The 19555-nt window shown below is 51.1% G+C and overlaps 1 protein-coding gene across 15 annotated transcripts in view; it reads right to left on the bottom strand.

The window, feature by feature from the left end:
* Window positions 1-19555, bottom strand: part of SGSM2 (small G protein signaling modulator 2) — a 35832-nt gene that overhangs the window by 10949 nt on the left and 5328 nt on the right. For 5 of the 15 annotated variants that reach the window (XR_008294364.1, XM_053212581.1, XM_053212579.1 and 2 more), the window contains exons 3-12: window positions 6416-6602; window positions 5983-6144; window positions 5602-5669; window positions 5358-5503; window positions 4885-5019; window positions 4237-4361; window positions 3769-3836; window positions 3401-3561; window positions 3104-3230; window positions 1382-1516 (exon numbers count right to left, since the gene is read on the bottom strand). Coding sequence is in view for 14 of the 15 variants with exons in the window: in XM_053212581.1 (XP_053068556.1) it covers window positions 1382-1516; window positions 3104-3230; window positions 3401-3561; window positions 3769-3836; window positions 4237-4361; window positions 4885-5019; window positions 5358-5503; window positions 5602-5669; window positions 5983-6144; window positions 6416-6602 (1314 nt within the window). In the remaining variant the exon portion in view is untranslated. Of the gene's footprint in view, window positions 1-1381; window positions 1517-3103; window positions 3231-3400; window positions 3562-3768; window positions 3837-4236; window positions 4362-4884; window positions 5020-5357; window positions 5504-5601; window positions 5670-5982; window positions 6145-6415; window positions 6603-7961; window positions 8041-8315; window positions 8521-14779; window positions 15006-19555 lie in introns of those variants that run through there. The other 10 variants (XM_053212582.1, XM_053212580.1, XM_027034661.2 and 7 more) reach the window with 7 other exon arrangements.

Consider the following 19555-nt stretch of genomic DNA (forward strand, 5'->3'; position numbering starts at 1 on the left):
TAAGACTAGTCGGGGACAGGCTTCCTGGTGCCAAGTCTGCCAGGACAGGGCCTCTGCTGGGACCCCCAGCCTAAGCCTGACATCAGTTCCTGGGGATCCCTGTCCTTCTTGGCTCAGCCTTCCCAAACTGCTGAAAGTCCATTATCCCATAAATAAGCATCAGCCCCAAGCCCAGGTTTGCAAGGGGCCAGATGGCAGTCTGTCTGGCTCCCCTGCACTCCTGCCCGGGCTGGTCTGTGGGTCCTACCAGGAGGGCTGGCAGGGAGGTGCAAGGGCAGGCATGTGGTGGGTAGGGGGCAGCTGGTAGGGCTGTGCTAAGGGTGTGCTAAATGTCTGCTAGGCCATGGACTTGGTTTCCCAGGAAGGGGGGAGACCCATGGCTGCTTTGGTGGCTGGGGTGTCACATATTCTTAGATACATTCTGTAGGGAAGGGAAAGGGGAGAAGAAATAAATTCTGTGGCATGGGAATGGGTGGGGACGGGGAAGTTCCCCTAAACTCCGAGAGAGCTGGCCCTTCATAACCAATTTTCCCTTGAGCATCCCGGCCTAGCCTTCTCAGGTCCCCTGGCCAGTCACTTTCTAAAAAAAGAGCAGGATTCCCTCTCTACCAGCCTAGCTCTGTGCTAAGAAAGATGGGTGGTACACAGAGGAACAAATGCTGAGGGGCCATGGGCACTGTGCTGTGTCATTTACAACGAAGGGACCTCTGTACCTGTGGATTCCGGGCTCTGTGAAGGCAGGAAACACCTATCTTATATCCCTGGCACATTTATTTCCAGATTTCATGCTGAAGCACCAGGCAGTACCTGCCGGAGCCCTCAGCCCTGCTGGGTAAACTCACCCCTAGGTCCCTTCCCGTGGTGGCTCCAGCACCTCAACCTGAGCCACAGGACTCATTCGTGTGAGCTATCCAGCCTCCACCCCCCCCCACCCCCAAGAAGGGGCCTGGTGCCCCTATCCTGTTTCTGTCAAGTCAGGGACCAGAGGTCCAGGGCTGAGGGTCCAGCCTTCCCTGCCAGCAGGGCACAAAGAGACACTGCCTCAGGTTTGCCAGCATGACCCCCTGGAGTGGGAACAGTGCTCGGAGAGCCATTCAGGGCTCCCAATAGTCAGACCTTCCTAGCAGACGATCCTCCCTCTCAGGCATGAAGCCCTCTCCTTACACTACACCAAGTGGGGAGCCCAGAGCCACCTGCTCTTTGTACCATCCCCTCTTTTTAACGGCACCTCTTTCCACCCTCCCTGACCTGCCTCCTGATGGGGGACCGCCCTGGGTACCAGTCCCATAATGCCAACACTGCCGTCCGAGCCCCTGCGGTGGGTGGCAGGTGGGCCAGGGGGTGGGGCGGGGCAGGGCAGGAGAGGGGCAGGGATAAAAACCTTTCATCGGATTGGGAGCTGTGAGGTTCCGCGAGCAGATCATTGAGAGCATTGCGTGCAGTTTATCCTCCTCTTCCTCATCATCGTCCACCGAGGCCGCGCGGCTGGCCGCTAGGTGGTGGTAGTTAATAGTGACTGCTCAAAGAGAACAGCGAGAGAGGCAGAGGCATGAGGACCCTGGTCCAGGCAGGAGGGACCAGACTCCCTCCTTATGGGGAGGGAGCAGAGTCTGGGTCACCTGGAACCTGCCTGGCACGGAGAAGGGGATGTGGGATGGAAAGCTCTCTGGACCATTTATTGGGGACAGTATGGAAGAAAGTGAGGGAAAGCGGCAGCTCCAGAGCTCCACTGGAGACCCTCTCTAGGAAGAACAGAAGACAGAACTGATGCGGGAGCAAGGGTAGTGAAAGACAGGGACCAGTTGGGACAGGCAGGCGGCTCAGGAGCTCCCCAGCCCTGGCCAAGGCTGGGTACGACTGTCGGCAGATGGATCCTGATCATTCTTTAGCTCGCATCACGGTCAGGCTAGACCAAATTTGAAGATTACCCAAACCCCCTCCTCAGACTGTAAATCCAAAGTTCTCCAAGGTTTGCCCTGAGCTGCTCTTGAGGAGCCTGAGTCACTCGGCTGGGTTTCAGCTCCTGGGGCCCTGGCTTGCCCTTTGGGGAAGCAGTCCTTGAAGCAAAGTGACCAGAATTGGGAAATGCCAAGGCTTAAAGAGGGGAAGCGGAGACTAAGTAATCTAAGCCGAGCAACAGCCCAAGATTAAATGCCAGGTTTGCAAACACATTCTGACACAAGACATGACTCCTAGTTAGGTACCTCTGGAAGGGGAATCTCCCTGTCTTGTACCCTTTAAACCTGTTGGGGCTGGTTGTGCCATGGCTGTGTGTTAGCAGTCTGGGTAATCTGTCCACTAATACAGAAACAACTTGCTCACAACTTATTGGCACAAGTTGGGAAATTTAGGGAGTGGTCCAGCTGGCAGTAAATGCTCCACACTGGTAAATTCTCTGACCTTATCCCCACGATTGGCGAGTCTGGCCTATAGGGCATACCAGCACTCAGACCAGAAAAGAAACTCTGGTGTCACCAGATACCTATGCACAGGCCCCATGGGCCCAAAGGTGTGCAGGCAGGGCAGGACCCATGAGCGCCAAGCCACCTTTTCAGCCCCCAAGTCCCCAAGGTCCCCCAGGCAGCTCCAAGTTTCACCTTCTTCAGATGCATCCCTACTCCAGTTAAAGCTCTTCTCATCAGTAGCTAGTTTGAGAAGGGCTCTGGCTCTGGAGGAGTCAGTGAACAATTTGCACCGTCCATAAAGAAGCACTGATTCTGCACCCAGGCTGCCTTGTGGAGGTCAGGTTGTGGGCCAAGGAGGAATGTAGAGTTCTCCATCTTCTATTTCTGGTCTCACCACATTTTTTTTTCCTTGGGGCAGGGAAGGAAAGGCTAAGAGGATACTGTACAATATCGGCTGAGCCAAGAATCTTGGGGTAACGAGGCGGAGGAAGACAGCTAGGGGAAGAGACAGGCAGCTTCTCAGAGGGATGATGTGCAAGGGATGGTCTGGGGAGAGGCTGAGTAATGAACCCCTCCTCTCAACCTGGCCTGGTCAGTGAGTGGACCCTGCCTGTAGCCCCTCCTGGGTCTCACTGTACTCCCCTACCTCCCTGAGCATCTTTCTCCCTTCCTCCACGGATGAGGCCTGGGATACTCACTGTGCTCGTGCCTGTGGCCGGGGTAAATGATCCGGAACACGTAGTCTGTGGCCCTCCCGGTGCCCATCTCCTCCACATCCACAGTCCGCATGCTGCTGCGTTTCCGTAGCTTGGGGAACACTTTCCCCTGCGGAGGGAAGGGTGGGTGGTCAGTCTGTGCAGAACAGAGTCTGATCCAAGGTCCCACCCAAGGCAGCCTCTAAATTGGAGAGGCTTTCCTGGAGAAAGGAAGGAAGGTGAGCAGAGAACCCCCCTCACACATCCCTTTACTCCAGAGTGTTCCAAGCCCTGAGGTACCTTCCCCTGCTGGGTCCAGAGCGGGGGCTCCAGCTGTCCTCGGGGCAGAAGTCCATTCTCCAGGCAGGACAGAAAGGACAGCAGGTGTCCTCCCTGTGGGAAGTGCAGTGGCGGCCTCTGGATGCCATCCTGGCTCACCAGCACGAGTGTGCCGCCGCTCTCTGTGGGGTGTACGTGGGCAAGTGAGGCTGGGCCTCCCTGAGACCTCTTGGCCATCACCACAGCCCAGTCAGCCAGGCCTCCCGGTTAGGTGAAGCACGGGGATGACAGGAGGAGGATAGGATATCCAATGGGCCATGCACAGCATGTGGCTGGGAGAAGGCGGTCTTTTTCCCCTCAACCCTGTACCCAGGACAAGGGAGGCTCACTTTGCTGGTGGCAGTGGATGCAGACAATCTGACTGAAGGGCACAACCAGGGCATAGTCCCAGTAAACGCTGGAAATGAACCAGATTGGTGTCACTGTGTCCCAAGACCTGTCATCCCGCTTTTTTCATCTCCCACCACCAATACCTGTGAAACTACCCTGAAGACAGGAGGACCATAGCCGAGAAGTGACCCCAGCCAGCCATGTCCCTCTGGGCCCTGTGCTGTCATGGCACAGAGCCCGGCAGTCTCAGCTGCCTAGAGCTTGGCTCAGGCAAACCTCTTCATGCCAGGCCTGGCTTGATCTTAGAGAGCTCTCTCCAGGCAGCCTATTCCTGCAGTTCTTGGCATCAGGATAAGGAGTGAGACCTGCCTCCTGGAGTAAGCTGAGTATGTCCACCCATCTTTCCCCCCAGGCAGGCCCCCCCCAACCCTTCCCTGGCTTCTGGGAGGGAGTCCCAGAGCCCCCACCTTTTCTCCAGCTCGGAGTCCCCCAGAGTCCCGTTCATGAGTTGGTTGGGGGTCCATTTCAGAGTTAGGCTCTCTGCGGACTGGTGCAGGGAGAGGTAGCCAGGGACAGCCTCCATGTCCTCCTTCTAGGGGGAGGAGACACAGCAGAAGGGAGAGGTGATAAGGGGTCAAGGCTCCCAGGGGAGGCCTATGGGAAATAAGCTCCAGGCGGGAGCTGGGGAGGCTGATCTAGCATAGATCCAGGATCCTGGACTGGAGGCCAGGAGGAAGTAGGGGAGAACATAAGTGACATGTAGATGTGGGCACCTCCTCTCCCTGGCTGGCCTGGTGCTGCTACTGGTTCTGTCTTGTTAGTCTCCTGGATGCCAGGTACATCCTGGGCCAGCCATCCTGTTCGTCCTGTCTTCTGGCTGCCATTCCCACTTTTGGATAGCCTGGTTCTCAGTTATCCAGGGCAGATGACATTCCTGCCTCCTGCCAACTCAAGGCTGGGCACAAGGCTTGTGAAACTGTGAAGTGGGGGGCAGGGCCCTTTCTCCCCCTTCTCGCTAGTCAAACCCCTGAAGAACGGGACAAACGTGACTGGAAGGTTCCAATCCTGGGCCTTCAGGAGAGGGAAAGGAGGGGTGGGCATTAAAGTTTTCTTACTGGCTGCACTAGCACGTTGTTCTTGCCGTAGAGCAACCGTGTTCTTGAATTCTGGTGCAGGGACTCCACATACTCGCGGGCACAGGCAGCTAGCCTGTCCTCTGATGCATTGCCACTTGAGTGCCGCTTCCGAATCTGTGCAGAAAGGCACGGCTCAGCCCCCAGCCCTGGGAATCAGCCTCAGGGAATGTTAAGATTCCACACAGACCCTCTAGCTGACCCAGGGGTCCACTCTGTCCTGGGTCTGCTCTTGGCCGCCCTCTTCTCTCCAGCCATGGACCATTGGTGTGCTCCTGGCATTTATATGTTAAGTGCCAGTGTGGATAAAAGGCTCTCCTGAGGTAACCAGTACCTTGGTGCATCTCCAAGGCCCAGATTGCGTCTGCAAAGAATATGGAGGCCAAACTGCCCTTCCATACAGGCTCATGGGCATAGCCTGGATAAGTATGAGGGGTGGGGAGAGGGATACCTACTCCTAGGGCTGGGCGCTTTGCAGGGGAGTCCTGGCGATTAGGGGGACCCCGGATACGGTGCCTCTGGACTAGCTCATCAGCAGAGGGGTCAGTCCAGTAGTGATCAGCAGTCTTGAGCTTGGTGTACTCCAAGGCACAAGGTCCCACTGTGAAGACAGGGACAGTCAGCTCACACGGTGCCCCTTTAGCACCTGTCCCTCAGCCCCCACTAGCCCAGCACCAGCCTCTCTGCTCTTAGGCTCACCTAGAAGAGAGGCCAAGATGGGGCCAAATACAGGATCTGCCAGTAACGCTTCCTTCTCGTAGTACTTGCTGCCAGGGGGAGAGACAGACAGCAGGACTCATTCCAGGGCAGTCAAGCTTACCAAGCAGGGACGTCTCCACAAAGACCACATTCATGTGAATCACTAAGAAGTGAGTACATAAGGACTGAGCTCTTTGTGGGGTGCCTGGTGTGGTCTACCCAGGTGGGGTGCCTGGTGTAGCACCCTTTGGGGTGCTAGAGGGGAAGACGGGGCAAGTCTATAGACTATTGTGAACAATCAAGCCTGCTGAGGCGTAGGGGTGCAGGGCTGCTCAGGAGGTGGGCCCCAAGGAGGGGCTGCCTGGGGGATGGGGCAGTCACCTGCAGTTTTCCACGAGGTACTGCATGACCCTGTCCAACACTTTCTCGATGAGCGCTGTGCGTACCCATATGTGTTTTAAGGCCTGTAGGCTGAGAGCCGGGGCCTTCCCGCTGGCAGAGCCCTGTCTCCGCAGGGCATCCTGGTTGCCCGCTGAGGGTTTCCTGCAAAGAAAGTGTGAGGGCTTGGGGGTAGGCCCTGGACTGGTGGCATTGGGAGCAGAGTTTGGTGCCACAAGAACCCAGAGGACTAAAATGAGGGGTTGAAGTGGGGGACAGGGCATTGTGTCTAAAAGGAGCCAACCCCCACCCTTAGGCTGGTCTTTCACCCAAGGGGCCCGGCAAGAGATGAGCCCAGGAAGCCAACCTGGGAAGTAGCAAATGCCAAGTGCAAAAAGCAGAAGAGAGGGATGGGAGGAGCTGGCCTGGGGCTCACCTGCCCTCTACTTGTTGCTGTAGCTCCTGTACCTTGTGGCAAATCTCCCCAGCCACTGGGCATGTCTTCCCCACCTTGGTGAACAGGGCTGCCATCTTGTCACTGCGCAGGAAGCCGGCAGCACGGCGTCTCAGCTGATGTAGCAGGCAAGCCTCCACTGCACCTGAGCCACAAAGGGAACGAGCACCTGAGCCCAGGTGAGAGGGGGAAAGGGAGAAACACTCCTCTTCCTCATACCGATGGAGAGCAGAGGGGCAAGGGCGGGCTCTGACCCATGCAGGGATGAGGGGGAGGGGTTTCAGTCTGAGGCAAGCCATGGAGACATACCCTGACCGCCTTCCAAAATTCCCCTCCCAGTCTCTCTGCCCCTGGCCAGGGTGGACCTGCAGGGGCTGACATGCCATACCGTCCCTCTCCCTGTCCCTCGCCTGGTGTGTCCATGCCTCCTGTATGCAGCATCGCCCCTGGGACTGTGAGGCCCAAAGCTGCCAGTCCCAGTGGCTCCTCACCTGCCCACGAGGGCAAGCACGGACTGCACCTATACAACAGGGACTGCAGGGAGCACAAAGCCCAGCAGCCCTCCTGGAAAGCATGGATGATGTGGTTGCTAAGGAACAGAGCTCTGGGAAGGAGCTGAAATATTGATGAGGCCACTGCAGAGATCAGACCCAACATCAGCCCCTGAATTATTGATGAGCCCTGCAGCAAGAGTGAGAGGTTTCTATTTCCCATGCTGGGAGGATTTCCCTTCACTCATTCATGTTTTTAGGGGCTAGTTTTATTCTCTCCATCTGTATCCTGTAGGAAGGGCTTGGTGGGAAAGGGTGGGGAGTTGCCCTGGTATATATAGAGCCTACAAATATTAGTATGTGAGAGGGTGGTGCTTGGCCATTATCAAGGAGGGAAAGCCCTAGAAAGGGGAAGGGATTTGACTGTAGTCACACAGTGGCAGAGCCAGGACCATGACCCAGGACCCCAAATCCTAGCCCAGACCCTTTCACCTTCTCCAGGTATGTTGGGGGTGCCACAGGTGTGAGGAGGGCTCCCCTCATGTCACAGGTGCTCTTTCTGCATGGATTGACAAGTGCTGTGCTGGAGGGGGGAGTCAGAACAGGGTCTGGAGCTTAGCATGGCCACTCGCTACCCCTAGGAAACGTGGGTGATAATGCTCTGAGCCCACTGTCATCTGTGAAATGGGGCTACTTAGGATTGGCGTGAAACGTTACATGAGATGAAGGGCATAAAGCCCTTGCACGAGTCTGGCACACGGGAGGCACTCGGTCTTTGCCGGTGCCTGAGCCCTCAGCCCTTTTTGGCAAGATCCTATTCCACAGTTAAGCTGCAAGGGCTGGGTTTTTACAAGACCTCTCCCTGGCAGGAAGGGGAGAGGGCACATTAGAGAGAGGGCCACAGGCTGTCCAGAGGTGGGTGGAGATGCTATTCTCTCAGGAACAGGGGAACTGAGGCCCCTCAAGTCGACTGTGACTAGTGCTGTTAGAATATGAAGCCTGAGCTTAGGAAACGACCAGTGACCCTGGGCTCTCACCTGGTTTTCGTCTTCATTTTTAGTAACTGGAAGGCAGTCACTGCTGTGCTATAAGGGCTTTGTCTGGCCTGCTCCTGTACTGAAGTCAAGAAGTTGGAGAGAGTCCCTGGGACCAACCTGCAGGCCAGACCCAGTGAGAACACCCCAAGGGAGGGGAAACAAAGCAGGACCCTCCTCCTACTTGTTTCCTTCTGGGCTCTTCCCTGGTTGGGCCTCAGAGGACTTTATTTTACAAGGCACAGCCTTTCCTTCACAGCACGTTCATACACGTATGTGCACATGTGTATGCAGACGTATCTACATATTTACTTGTATGGGGCATGTGAGGGAATCTCTGCTTAAGTGTCCACATACTCTACTCTATGGCTGTCCCCTTGGTCTCTGGAGGTCCTGTGTGGCCCTGTGGTACACAGGTGAGTGAGTCCCAGTCTCTTGGTCCTGGGGCTGCAGTGCCTGTAGGAAAGTGGTGACCATTTCCCGGGATTGTATGCCCCATTCAGAGTGCTCTGGAGAGAAGCGGCACTGAACACAGCCAGAGTGGCAGCTGGTGGCACCAGTCCTGCAAGGAATCATGTGCCTCAGTGATGTGACTAATTGCTGGCATAATGAGACATTAGCCTTCCCACCTTCCCCAGGAGACAGCAAATGCAGCCAGGCTGGGGAGCCTGGGAATGGCGGGGAGCAGCACTCCCATCCCGCCTGGCCTCACCCACCCTCTCAGGCAGCCTCTGAACACAGGCATTAGGGCTCTCTGGGGTGAGCGGAGGCATTCCTCAGCAATTACTGCAGGTAGAGAAGCCCAAACATCACGCCTAGTACCCTCCTGCTCACCCCACAGCCCATACGTTCCTTCTGTGAAATGCAGGCAAGATGCCAGGCAATGTCTGGGGAAGGAGAAATCCCTCTCAACTCTCTACTTTCCAAGCAAAGTAAATGATCCTCTATGCCAGGTATATCCTAATCCAGTTCCATGGGCTCCTTGGCCAGTGGCTGTTCAAACTACACTTGTTCTTTCCCATTCCCACAGGGCTGTCCACCGCAGAAAGTCAGCACGCGCAATGAAAAATACTGTGTGCAGCATGTAGGCAAGATAGTAATATGATGATAGTAACACTAACAATGATTGAGAATTGAGGGTTTGTGGGTGGGCTTCTGGGCCTTCCAAAGACCCCCAAATATTGCATACAAAACTGTTGGTGTGCTCCAGTATGACTAGGTGAGTGCTCTTTGTCTGGATAAAGGATCCAAGATTTTTAGCTTCTAAAAGGAATACATGACCCCCAAAAGTTCTAGAATCCCTGCTCTAAGACTTTTGGGTTGCGCTGAACCACAGATGGTTCCACTGGTCGAAACTCAGAGATGCAAGAATACTCTCCCTGCCCCACAATGTACAGTGCAACACCACTCAGAACTCGGTTGCAGAGCCATCAGCCACAAGGCCCAACTCTCCTGCTGCCCTCAGTCTCCCGAGAGGGCCTCTCACAGACTGTCAAGCACCCTTTCCCAGCAGAAACCAGCCAGAGGCCCATGTCTCTCCTCTCCTGACTGAAAGCCCAGAGCACCACGCAGAACTCCAGCTCCTTATTCAGCTTTCTGTCCCAGACTGCCACCATGACCATTCCCTAGGGTGGAGGCCTGTGGCAGGAGATGCCAATCATGGCTCAAGCACCAAGTCAGCTGAACCTCTCCTCCTCCTAAGTGAAGGTTCAGGAGCCCCTGTCCCACTGGGTCCTGGTACCACCCACAGCCACTCTGGATCCGCCAGAAGAGGGGTGAGATATCCCTGACAATATCCAGCTCAGTGTACTAATTAATAAAAATCAACACTGGTTTTGGTCATTGGTTGGGGTGGAAAGGTTTGGGTAAATGAATTGAAACAGAGAAACAGAGATGATTCAACAAGCATAACCCTCTCACCCCTCACCTTGCTCTTGGAACTTTGGAGTCATGGTGCCCTCTCTACTCTGTCATCCCATACGACTGACAAGAAGGCCCAGGGAACTGTAAGAACTTTGCTGTGGACATTTCCTCTCCCAAAAGGTCTGGTACTATCTACCAAGGGAAAAGCTGGGAATTACAAGCCCAGACTAGCCCTGGAACTTTCCCTCACCAGCCTCTGATGTGCCAATAAAGTCTGTTAAGCTATGGGGCTTAACAAAGGCTAAATGGGCTGGAGAGCCCAAGTGCTAACAGAATCCTAAAGGGCCCCTCCCACAACTCCTTACATACCAATTTAACCATTCCCAGGAGTCCAATTTAGAACAGAGAAGACACGGGTAGATAGAGATGGCAGGGACCCAGGAAGTTACTAAATCTTCTCAGACCGTACTGGGAGGAGAGCTGACTGGCACCACTCCGGTGGAGGTAGGGTGGCACTGTCTATCACCATTGCAAATAACCTCTGACCTTCTTCTGAGAATCTAGCTTACAGATGTAACTGCAAGAGTACTTAAGTTACAACAGCAAAAGACTGGAAACTATCCTCATGTCCATCAATGTGGACAGGTTAAGTATACATGGGGCATTCATACAACAGATTATTAAACAACTCTGCAAAAGAATGAGGATGTTTTCTAGGAGCTAACAATGAAAAGTCTCCGAAAGCAAGACGCAGAACACTATGACTGGATACCTTTCCATTACAAAAAGGGTACGTGGGCAGTAAACAAAGAATATAATTTCTTTTATTAGGATAAAAAACTCTGGAAGGATATATAAGAAACAAAAGTGGTAGTGGTTACCTGTGTGGGAACAGGTAAGTGGGGGGAAAGTGGGTAAATGGCGGCAGGAAAAGGAGTAAACTTTTCACTGTATCTCTTCGGTACAGTTTTGATAAAAAAAAATTTTTTTTTACATTTATTTATTTTTTGAGAGACATAGAGACACAGAGCACAAATTGGGGAGGGGCAGAGAGAGAAGGAGACACAGACTCCAAAGCAGCCTCCAGGCTCCGAGCTGTCAGCACAGAGCCTGACGTGGGGCTTGAACTCACAAACCATGAGATCATGACCTAAGCCAAAGTCGGACGCCCAACTGACTGAGCCACCCAGGTGCACCTGTACAGTTTTGATTTTTGAACCAGGTAACACGTTACCAATTCAGAATAATAACAAACAGGTGACCATCCAACCCAGATACCATGATTCTATCATGAGATGATGTTAGAGACTTTTTCTAGCCTGCGAAATCAAAACTCACAAAACTCAGAAAGGCTGGGTCTGTCCATGGGCACCCAGTCCTTCACCAGTTCCCGCAGCATTCCTCCCAATTGGCTTGGTTCCCCAACCCCACAGGAATACCTGGGCTCTGCTTAGGGAAGCCACAAGTGATCTGAGCTGGGCAAGGACCAGAGAAACAATTCAGTGGGCTAGCACAAGCTGAGATGTCACAAGAATGGACTAAAACTGGGGTGCTTAGGTGGCTCAGTTGGTTGAGCGTCCGACTCTTGATTTTGGCTCCGGTTGCAATCTCATGGTTTGTGAGTTCAAGCCCGCATCATCAGGCTTTGTGCTAACAGCACAGAGCCTGCTTGAGATTCTCTCTCCACCTCCCACTGAAAATAAATAAAACATTTAAAAAATTTTTAAAAATGGACTAAAACTATGGCTGTGCAGCACACACAGCAGTGATTGTTGAAGGGTCCTCAGCCAGCCTAGGGAGCCTCAGCAGCAACCCTGGCTATCACATACATACCTATGTTGAAAGTTGTGCTCAGCAGCCCAGAGGCCTGGTAATAGGGGGAGCCACTGAATGGCCTTCAGAGAACTAGGCCAGTTGGCTGAGATACAGGGACACTATATCCAGAGTTAGCACAGCCTAACAGGAAGGCTAAGCCCAAGGCACTGAGCCAAGAAGGGATGGTAATGGGAGGAGCAGGTGTGGAAAGTAACTCCTGCTCCCCCACCTCTGCCGTCTGCCATCTGTGCAACGGGGGAGTTCGGTTGTAGTTGCCATAGAGAACCTAAGCGAGGAAAGTGCAGGGTGGAGCAGCTAGACAGGTGGCTGCTTTGGGTCCTGGAGTTTTGAGGATACTACTTAGAGCAGAATTTTTATTTTTATTTTTTTATTATTTTTATTTAAAACAACTTTTTAAAAGTAATCTCTAGGGGCGCCTGGGTGGCTCAGTCGGTTGGGTGGCCGACTTCGGCTCAGGTCATGATCTCACGGTCCGTGGGTTCGAGCCCTGCGTCGGGCTCTGTGCTGACAGCTCAGAGCCTGGAGCCTGCTTCAGATTCTGTGTCTCCCTCTCTCTCTGTCCCTCCCCCTCCCCCACTCACACTCACTCTTTCTCAAAAATAAATAAACATTAAAAAAAAAAATTTAGTAGGAACTTCTTCCAACTGCTAATGGGAGAAGTCAGTGTATTGTATGTAGCAGATGAAGTGGGAAGGGCAAAAAGGAGAGGCAAGGCATCATCCACCGCTCTCCTTCCCACTTCCCTGGCTGGCTATTTCACCCATGGATTTGTAACAGTTGCTTCTACCTGGAATGAGCATTTCTATGGTAACTAGAGTACATTTTCTCTCAAACTGCATTAGTGACGCTGACTGTTTGCTTCAGCTTTTGAGGGCAGTCAGCCTTGTTCAATGCCCTGAAACAAGAAAGCAACTCTCCCCTTCAGACTTTCATTAGGAGGAGAAGGCACTGCTCTGATATTCCAGAAAGCAGCAGGTGAGGGAAATGAAATTCCTAACACATACACCTTTCTTCTTTGCCCTGATGGAGATGCAGGGCAGAATCTGAGTGTATAGTGCTCACAATGGCTTCCCACGGACTAGGCCAGCGTTGGCCTCACTCAGTTCAGCAAGGGGTTCACTGTCTCCCGGAGTATCTCTGGCCACCATGAGTCCACTGTTTGGTGACGTGAGCTACATTCTCCATAAGGGCCAACTGTTCCTCAATACCTCACACCACAAGGCTCCTCTCCTAGGTAGGCTACACAGATAGACCCATTCCTGGGCAGCACAGGCTTTGGAGCAAGACACATGTGGGTTCAAACTCTGGCTCCTTTCCCTATCTATTTGACTTGGTCCAAACCACTAAATCTCTCTGAGCTTCAGCAGCAATTAGGGAAAAGAACAGGTCCCATCTCAGTACGTTTTGAGTGACTACAAGCCACAGGCTATGCAGAGGTGCAAAAGGCTCCTTGCTTTCTTCTCGAGTACACTGAAGGTGATCATGAACATTGGTGCTTTCTTCCCTGCACCTCATGCCCATCCCCTGCCTTCTCTTCTGTCCCTCCAGATGGTCTGGCTATGTTCCTAAGGCCACCTACACACTGGGTTGTCCACCTACACACTGGGTTCCAGCCCCTTTTACCTCTCAAGGACATCATTCCAACAAACATCACTTCTCTTCCCTGTATCTTTAATATTTCCCTATTAGATACTACCCATTTGTACATAAACATAAAAAAAAAAACCCCACCTACGACCAATACCACCTCCCTTGGTCCTATATCCCCATTCAGGTATTGAACCATTTAGCTAGTCCCCTTTATGTAAAATTTCTCAGGACAGTTGTCTATACTCACTTTACCTCTTCCTCTTCCCATCCGCTCCCCCTGGTTTTCCAACTTTCTTTTCTTTTCTTTTCTTTTTTTTTAAAGTAGGCTTCGCGCCCTTCACACCCAGCATGGAGCCCAACACAAGGCTTAAACTCACGACCCTGAGATCAAAACCTGAGCTGATATCAAAAGTCAGACGCTCAACCAACTGACTGAGCCACCGAGGCACCCCTCCTCCTTTAAAAAAATCATTATGGGGCACCTGGGTAGCTTAGTGGGTTAAGCATCTGACTACAGCTCAGGTCAAGATTTCATGGTTCATGAGTTCGAGCCCTGCATCAGGCTCTCTGCTGTAAGCACAGAGCCACTTAGGATCCTCTGCCCCCTCTATCTGTCCTGCTCATGTGCTCTCTCTCTCTCTCAAAAATAAATAAACATTAAAAAATAATCATTATGGAAAATTCCAAACATATACAAAAGTAAAGAGGACGAAAGAATTAACCCCATGTACCCATCACCTAACCCAAACAATGGTCAAGTCATGACCCATCTTGTTTCAGCTGTATCACCTCCAACCACTTTTTCACTTATCCCCAGATTATTTTGAAGTGAATTTTAAATATTATATATTTTTATCTATAAATATTTCAGTAGGTATCTGTAAAAGATGACTCTTTGAAAAAGATGTATATAATACCTTGATTGTACCTACAAGATTAATAAAAATTTCCTAATATTATAAAGGTTCCCTGATTGAGTTCCTAGAGTTCAAATTTCTCTAATTATCTAGATACTCCTTACAGAATCATGGATTCTCAGATGGAATCCTGGAGAAGGTTCTAGGAGACTTGATGGGGAAGGTTTTAGGGTCACTTTTTTTTTAAGTTTATTTATTTTGAGAGAGAGAAAGAGACAGAGAGAACAAATGGGAGAGGAGCAGAGAGAGAATCCCAAGCATGCTCTGCACTGCCAGGACAGAGCCAGACTTGAGGCTCGAACCCACAAACTATGAGATCATAACCAGAGCAAAGATCAAGAGTTGGTTGGATGCTTAACCGACTGAGCCAGGCATCACTTTTTTTTACAAAAATTCAAGTGTAATATATTTTAGTTTCAGGTGTGCAACACAATGATTCAACATTACTCAGTGCTCAGGATGGTAAGCGTACTCTTAATCCCCTTCACCAAATTCACCCATCCCTGCTCCCTGTAGGATCACTTTCAAGTACAAAGAAGAAAGTTTCTGTGGGTCATTGTGGTGGTGATGGCAACATTTATTGAGCACCTACTGGCTCCATGCTGTGTGCTTTACCTGTGTCACTCCTTTAGTCCTTACACCAATCTTCCGGGGTAGGTTCAGAGTTCTTTGGGGCTGCTGTGGCCATGGTCACACACTTAGTGTCTCAGCTACCGATCACCACCATATGCCCTCAGCTTTGCTCCAAGACAGGGTGAGAGGAGCCACTTCCCCAGAGGGCCTTCCTTCCTACTGGATCGTTTCCAGATGGAAGGCAGAAGGCAGATATCCTGAGAGTGAGCTGTTGATTCAGTATGGGTGGGAAGAAGAGAAAAGGAATCCCTTTCACTGAAAAGAGACAGACTAAAAACTGCCTGGAGCCTGAATCTCAGAATGTGCCGAAAGTAGCTCTGGCTGCAACATCTCAGGTGAAACGCAAATCTTTCCACAGCACCTGTTTCTCACCCAGCTCATTAGCATCTCCTTGCCATACCCCAGAGGAGCTCACCGCAGCCACAGCCGACCTTCCAGGCTAACGAAAGCTGCTTAGCAACAGGGAGCGGGTGGTTAATAAAGCCCTGATGCCGTTCCCAGCTCCATAGTCCCCACCCCTGTCTCCCATTTACAGCTCATCTTTAGCCTGAAGCAACAACCCTCAGGTTGAGGATCTAAAGACCGGTGTGGGGAGAGCTAGGAACTGGGAGACTGAGGGGCAGGGCTGACTTCCCCCTGGGCTCTGATCCCAATGCCTTCTGGGGAGAGGAGACATTGAGAGTCTGAGAACCTGCTGTGCCAGGAACCTCTCTGTAAACCTGCTCTACCCACCAAACTTTAAAATCCAAACTCAGCACCCAATCAGAATAGAGCACACAGAAATATTGTGGAGGCAGCCACACCCAGACATGAAGGAAGGGCAGGTCCAGAGAAATGGTGGCTTCTCTGGTGCTCCAGGGTTGATGCCTGAATTACTTCAGGAAGAGAGCGAATGAGTTCTCTTAAAGCATGTGTATTATTATTTTGAATGCAAAGTTGAAAGGCTAAAGCTGGGACAGTTTGTTTACTTTAACCTTGAGTTTCCCACAAACAAAAGTTAAAAGCACCTTGCCCTTGGGGAGAGGGGGTGGCAGGAGATATCAGACTATACCTGGAGGTTTAAGAAGCCACAGGGAAAACAAGGAGAATTAATTTGATTCAAAAGTCTTTACATTTAAATAAAAATTTCAGGGGCGCCTAGGTGGCTCAGTCGATTTAGCATCTAACTCTTGATTTTGGCTCAGATCATGATCTCGTGGTTCATGGGATCGAGCCCCACGTCAGGCTCCTCACTGATGGACATGGAGCCTGCTTGGGATTCTCTCTCTCTGTCCACTCCCTCGCAATGCATGCTCTCTCTCTTTCTCAAAATAAATAAACTTAAAAATAATAATAATAAAAGTTTCAAAGACCATATCATGGAACAAAATGCAAACTTGACAAGACTTTTTAAAGACAAAAAGGTGGTATCAGCGGTAGGTTTGGGCTTACTCTCCAAGCCTCAGCCTCTGCCTGTGGGAGTGGGCAGTCACATAGGCGAGATCCTCTGACAGCCATGCTCTGTGGTTGGAGAACAGCACACAGAGAACCACTCCCTGCCAACCAGGGGTTGCCAGCAAAGCTTCCACACAAGATTTCCTCACAAGGTTTCTACCTATAGGAGCCTGACCAGCTTCTGGACAAACAGGTTTAGGAACAACCACAACACACACACGCGCACAGGCAAGACACATTTCTTACCAGTCCTGGGAGTCTCCCTCCTCCTGTGGATAATAGGAACAGGGGTCTGGTGCAACTTTCCTGGGTTTGCCCGGGGTCAGGACTCAACTCAGGGATTATTCAATTCCCTTTCTAAGGCTCTCCAGGAAGATTCTGTTTCCAGTTCAAATGTCTCTATTCTAAGGAAGCTCAGAGGAGCTCATCTTGCCGAGGCCTTGCCCTCCTCTGCCAAGAACAGAGGGGCCAGGGCACAGTAGAGGGGCCCAGGGCCCCAGTACTGTCCAAACTCCAGGAAATGTGGCTATTCTGTGGTTGATCCAGCCTCCACAACCTCTGCTCTGCTCACCTCTCTCCTCATCTTCCCTGCACTCCAATTCCTTCCAGAACAAAGCTGGATTCTGAACAAGGCCAGGACAATAGCACAACCCAGTCAGTATAAGATTGGATCTACTTTAGACTAGAAATTCATTTCAGAGCATTTGCCCAGGGGTGAAGGAGACTGACATATTAGAATCTCCAAAATGCCAGAGGGGTGGAGTTTTCCATCAATACTTACCTATTCTTCCCTGCCTCTTCCCAAGAATCCCTGATTACCATTCTACTGTGTGATGCATGTAAACGGCTTGCAGACAGGAAAAAAGTTTGATAATCACTGCTTTAAACGTATCTTATTTTGAACCCAAACTGGGATTTACCTCACCACCGAATACCAATTTTGACGAAGCCTAAGGATTCCTTTTCCCTGTGGGCTTGACTTAGCTTTATATAGCTTTATACTTAGCTTCACAGCCCCTACTGCTAGCATTCTCCTCAGTGTATGCACCGAGCCCAAGGCAGGGGCAGCCGACTGGCAGAGGCTCAGAGATGCCTTTTGTTTGGCCCACAGATTTTTTAAAAATGGGAATTAGTTGGGGCACCTGGGTGGCTCAGTTGGTTAAACGTCTGGCTTCAGTTCGGGTCATGATCTCAAGGTTTGTGGGTTCAAGCCCCACATCAGGCTCCATGCTGGCAGTGTGGAGCTGCTTGGGAGTCTCTCTGTGTCCCTCTCTTTCTGTCCCTCCCTCACACACGCTTTCTCTCTCTCTCAAAATAAATAAATAAACATAAAGTATATAAAAATGGGAAATAGTTGGGGCACCTGGGTGGCTCAGTCGGTTAAATGTCTGACTTCGGCTCAGGTCATGATCTCACAGTTCGTGGCTTCGAACCCTGCGTCGGGCTCTGTGCTGACAGCTCAGAGTCTGGAGCCTGCTTGGGATTCTGTGTGTGTGTGTGTGTCTCTCTCTCTCTGCCCTTCTCCCACTCACGCTCTGTCTCTCAAAAATAAATAAACATTAAAAAATTTTTTTTAATGGGAATTAGTTATTAGCCTTTAAAAATTGGGGAATTTCAGAGGTGCCTGGGTAGCTCATTTGGTTAGGCAACCAACTTTGGCTCAGGTCATGATCTCGTGTTTCGTTAATTCAAGCCCCACACTGGGCTCTGCAGTAACAGTTCAGAGTCTGGAGCCTGCTTTGGATCCTGTGTCTCCCTCTCTCTCTGCACCACCCCCACTTGTGTTTCTCTTTCTCTCAAAGATAAATAAATAAACATTAAAAAAATAAAAATTGGGAAATTTCATATAAAAACCCAGACTTCTGTCTTCTCTTAAGAAAAAAACAAAGGCCATGGCAAGCCTGGGCTGGCATTCCTGCAGGAGCTGAATAGTGGCAAGCAATATTCAGTCCATCCCAGTCCCCACCACCACTGCCTGCAGCATCACACCCAGACAGCTTCTCGTGTGGACCTTTTCCATCTGACTGTAGACATTATTTAAGTTTGTGCTAGCAGACCTAAAGCACCTCCTGAGATCCAGCAGAACGGGGCTCCTCTTGCTCCTGGGCTGACTTTACAATCCTGGAGACTTGGGTTTATTTCATAGACCCTTGCTCGGTTTCAGCAACCAAAACTGGCTGAAAGGAGAAGCAGCATTCCTTTTGAGGGTAATATTCCTGCCTGCTGGGAAGAGCCCGGGGAGGGGGGGAGGGGGGGTGGGGGGGTGGGGGGGCTTCTAGGCAAGAGACAAAAGCAAAGCGAAAGCTCCATTGCTTCCTGGGGGCCTCTGCAATGATCACAGGAGAGCTGACAGTTTCTTCTCATCCCAATTGGCCTGAATGTGAGATACCCACAACTTTTCTCTCTGCCTCTCTTTCCCCTATTCCCCCTTGGCCACCCACGTGTGGCGCCCATGCACAAGCTGTTTGCGCTATTTTGTTCTGTTTTCTGTTTGTTGAATGTGCTCTGGATAAGAAATTAAGCCATGCATAATTGGGCCACCAGCAAAGCCCTTCTGGTGACAACAACAAATAGTGGCTAATGTTAGGAGCACACAACACAGGTGGAAAGGAGTAGGGGTCTAATATTCTTCAAAGCCACTTACTGAAAGACTACCATGCTTCTCCCCTAACATAGGTTCTGCCTGAGAAAAGGTGAGATGAGATTGTTCCTTGTAACCCTGAGAATCATAACATATCTTAAAGAACCAGGAAACACCCAAAGGGAGGTGTTGGGAACTGAAATCCTGCAAACCTAGTTTCATCCTCAACATCCAAAGGAGAAGGAAAGACAGACATTTCCTGAGCTCTTCCAATGCTAGAAATGTTCTCATGCATCATCTCAATCCCTCCAAAAATTCCTTGAGGTAGGAATCACCACCCTTTTTTAGGAGAGCAAACTAAGGGTGATGGAAGCTAAGAAACTTGTCCAAGATAACTTAGCAGAGCACCAAGATTCACTTGCATCAGTGTGTCACTCAGGCTGGGTCCACAGGCCATCCCTTCCCGATAGCTGTCCCTTATCTCTCGGCTTTTATTTTCTCCACACCTTTATCATACAGGATATATTTATGTGTGCACCTGTCTTCTGTCCCCAAAGAATGTAAGCCCTTAGGGGCAGAGACTCTGTCCATCTTGTGACTGCTGTTTCCCTATGCGGAAACAGGATCTAGCACATGGTGGACCCACAGCATTTGTTGCTGGACTGATGGCAGGCAGCTTTATATGCCTCACCATGCTACTGTCTGCTCCTCTCACTCCGAAACACACAGCCTCTCTTCACAAA

The sequence above is a fragment of the Acinonyx jubatus genome, chromosome E1 (assembly GCF_027475565.1).
Source record: "Acinonyx jubatus isolate Ajub_Pintada_27869175 chromosome E1, VMU_Ajub_asm_v1.0, whole genome shotgun sequence".
NCBI classification, from domain to species: domain Eukaryota; kingdom Metazoa; phylum Chordata; class Mammalia; order Carnivora; family Felidae; genus Acinonyx; species Acinonyx jubatus.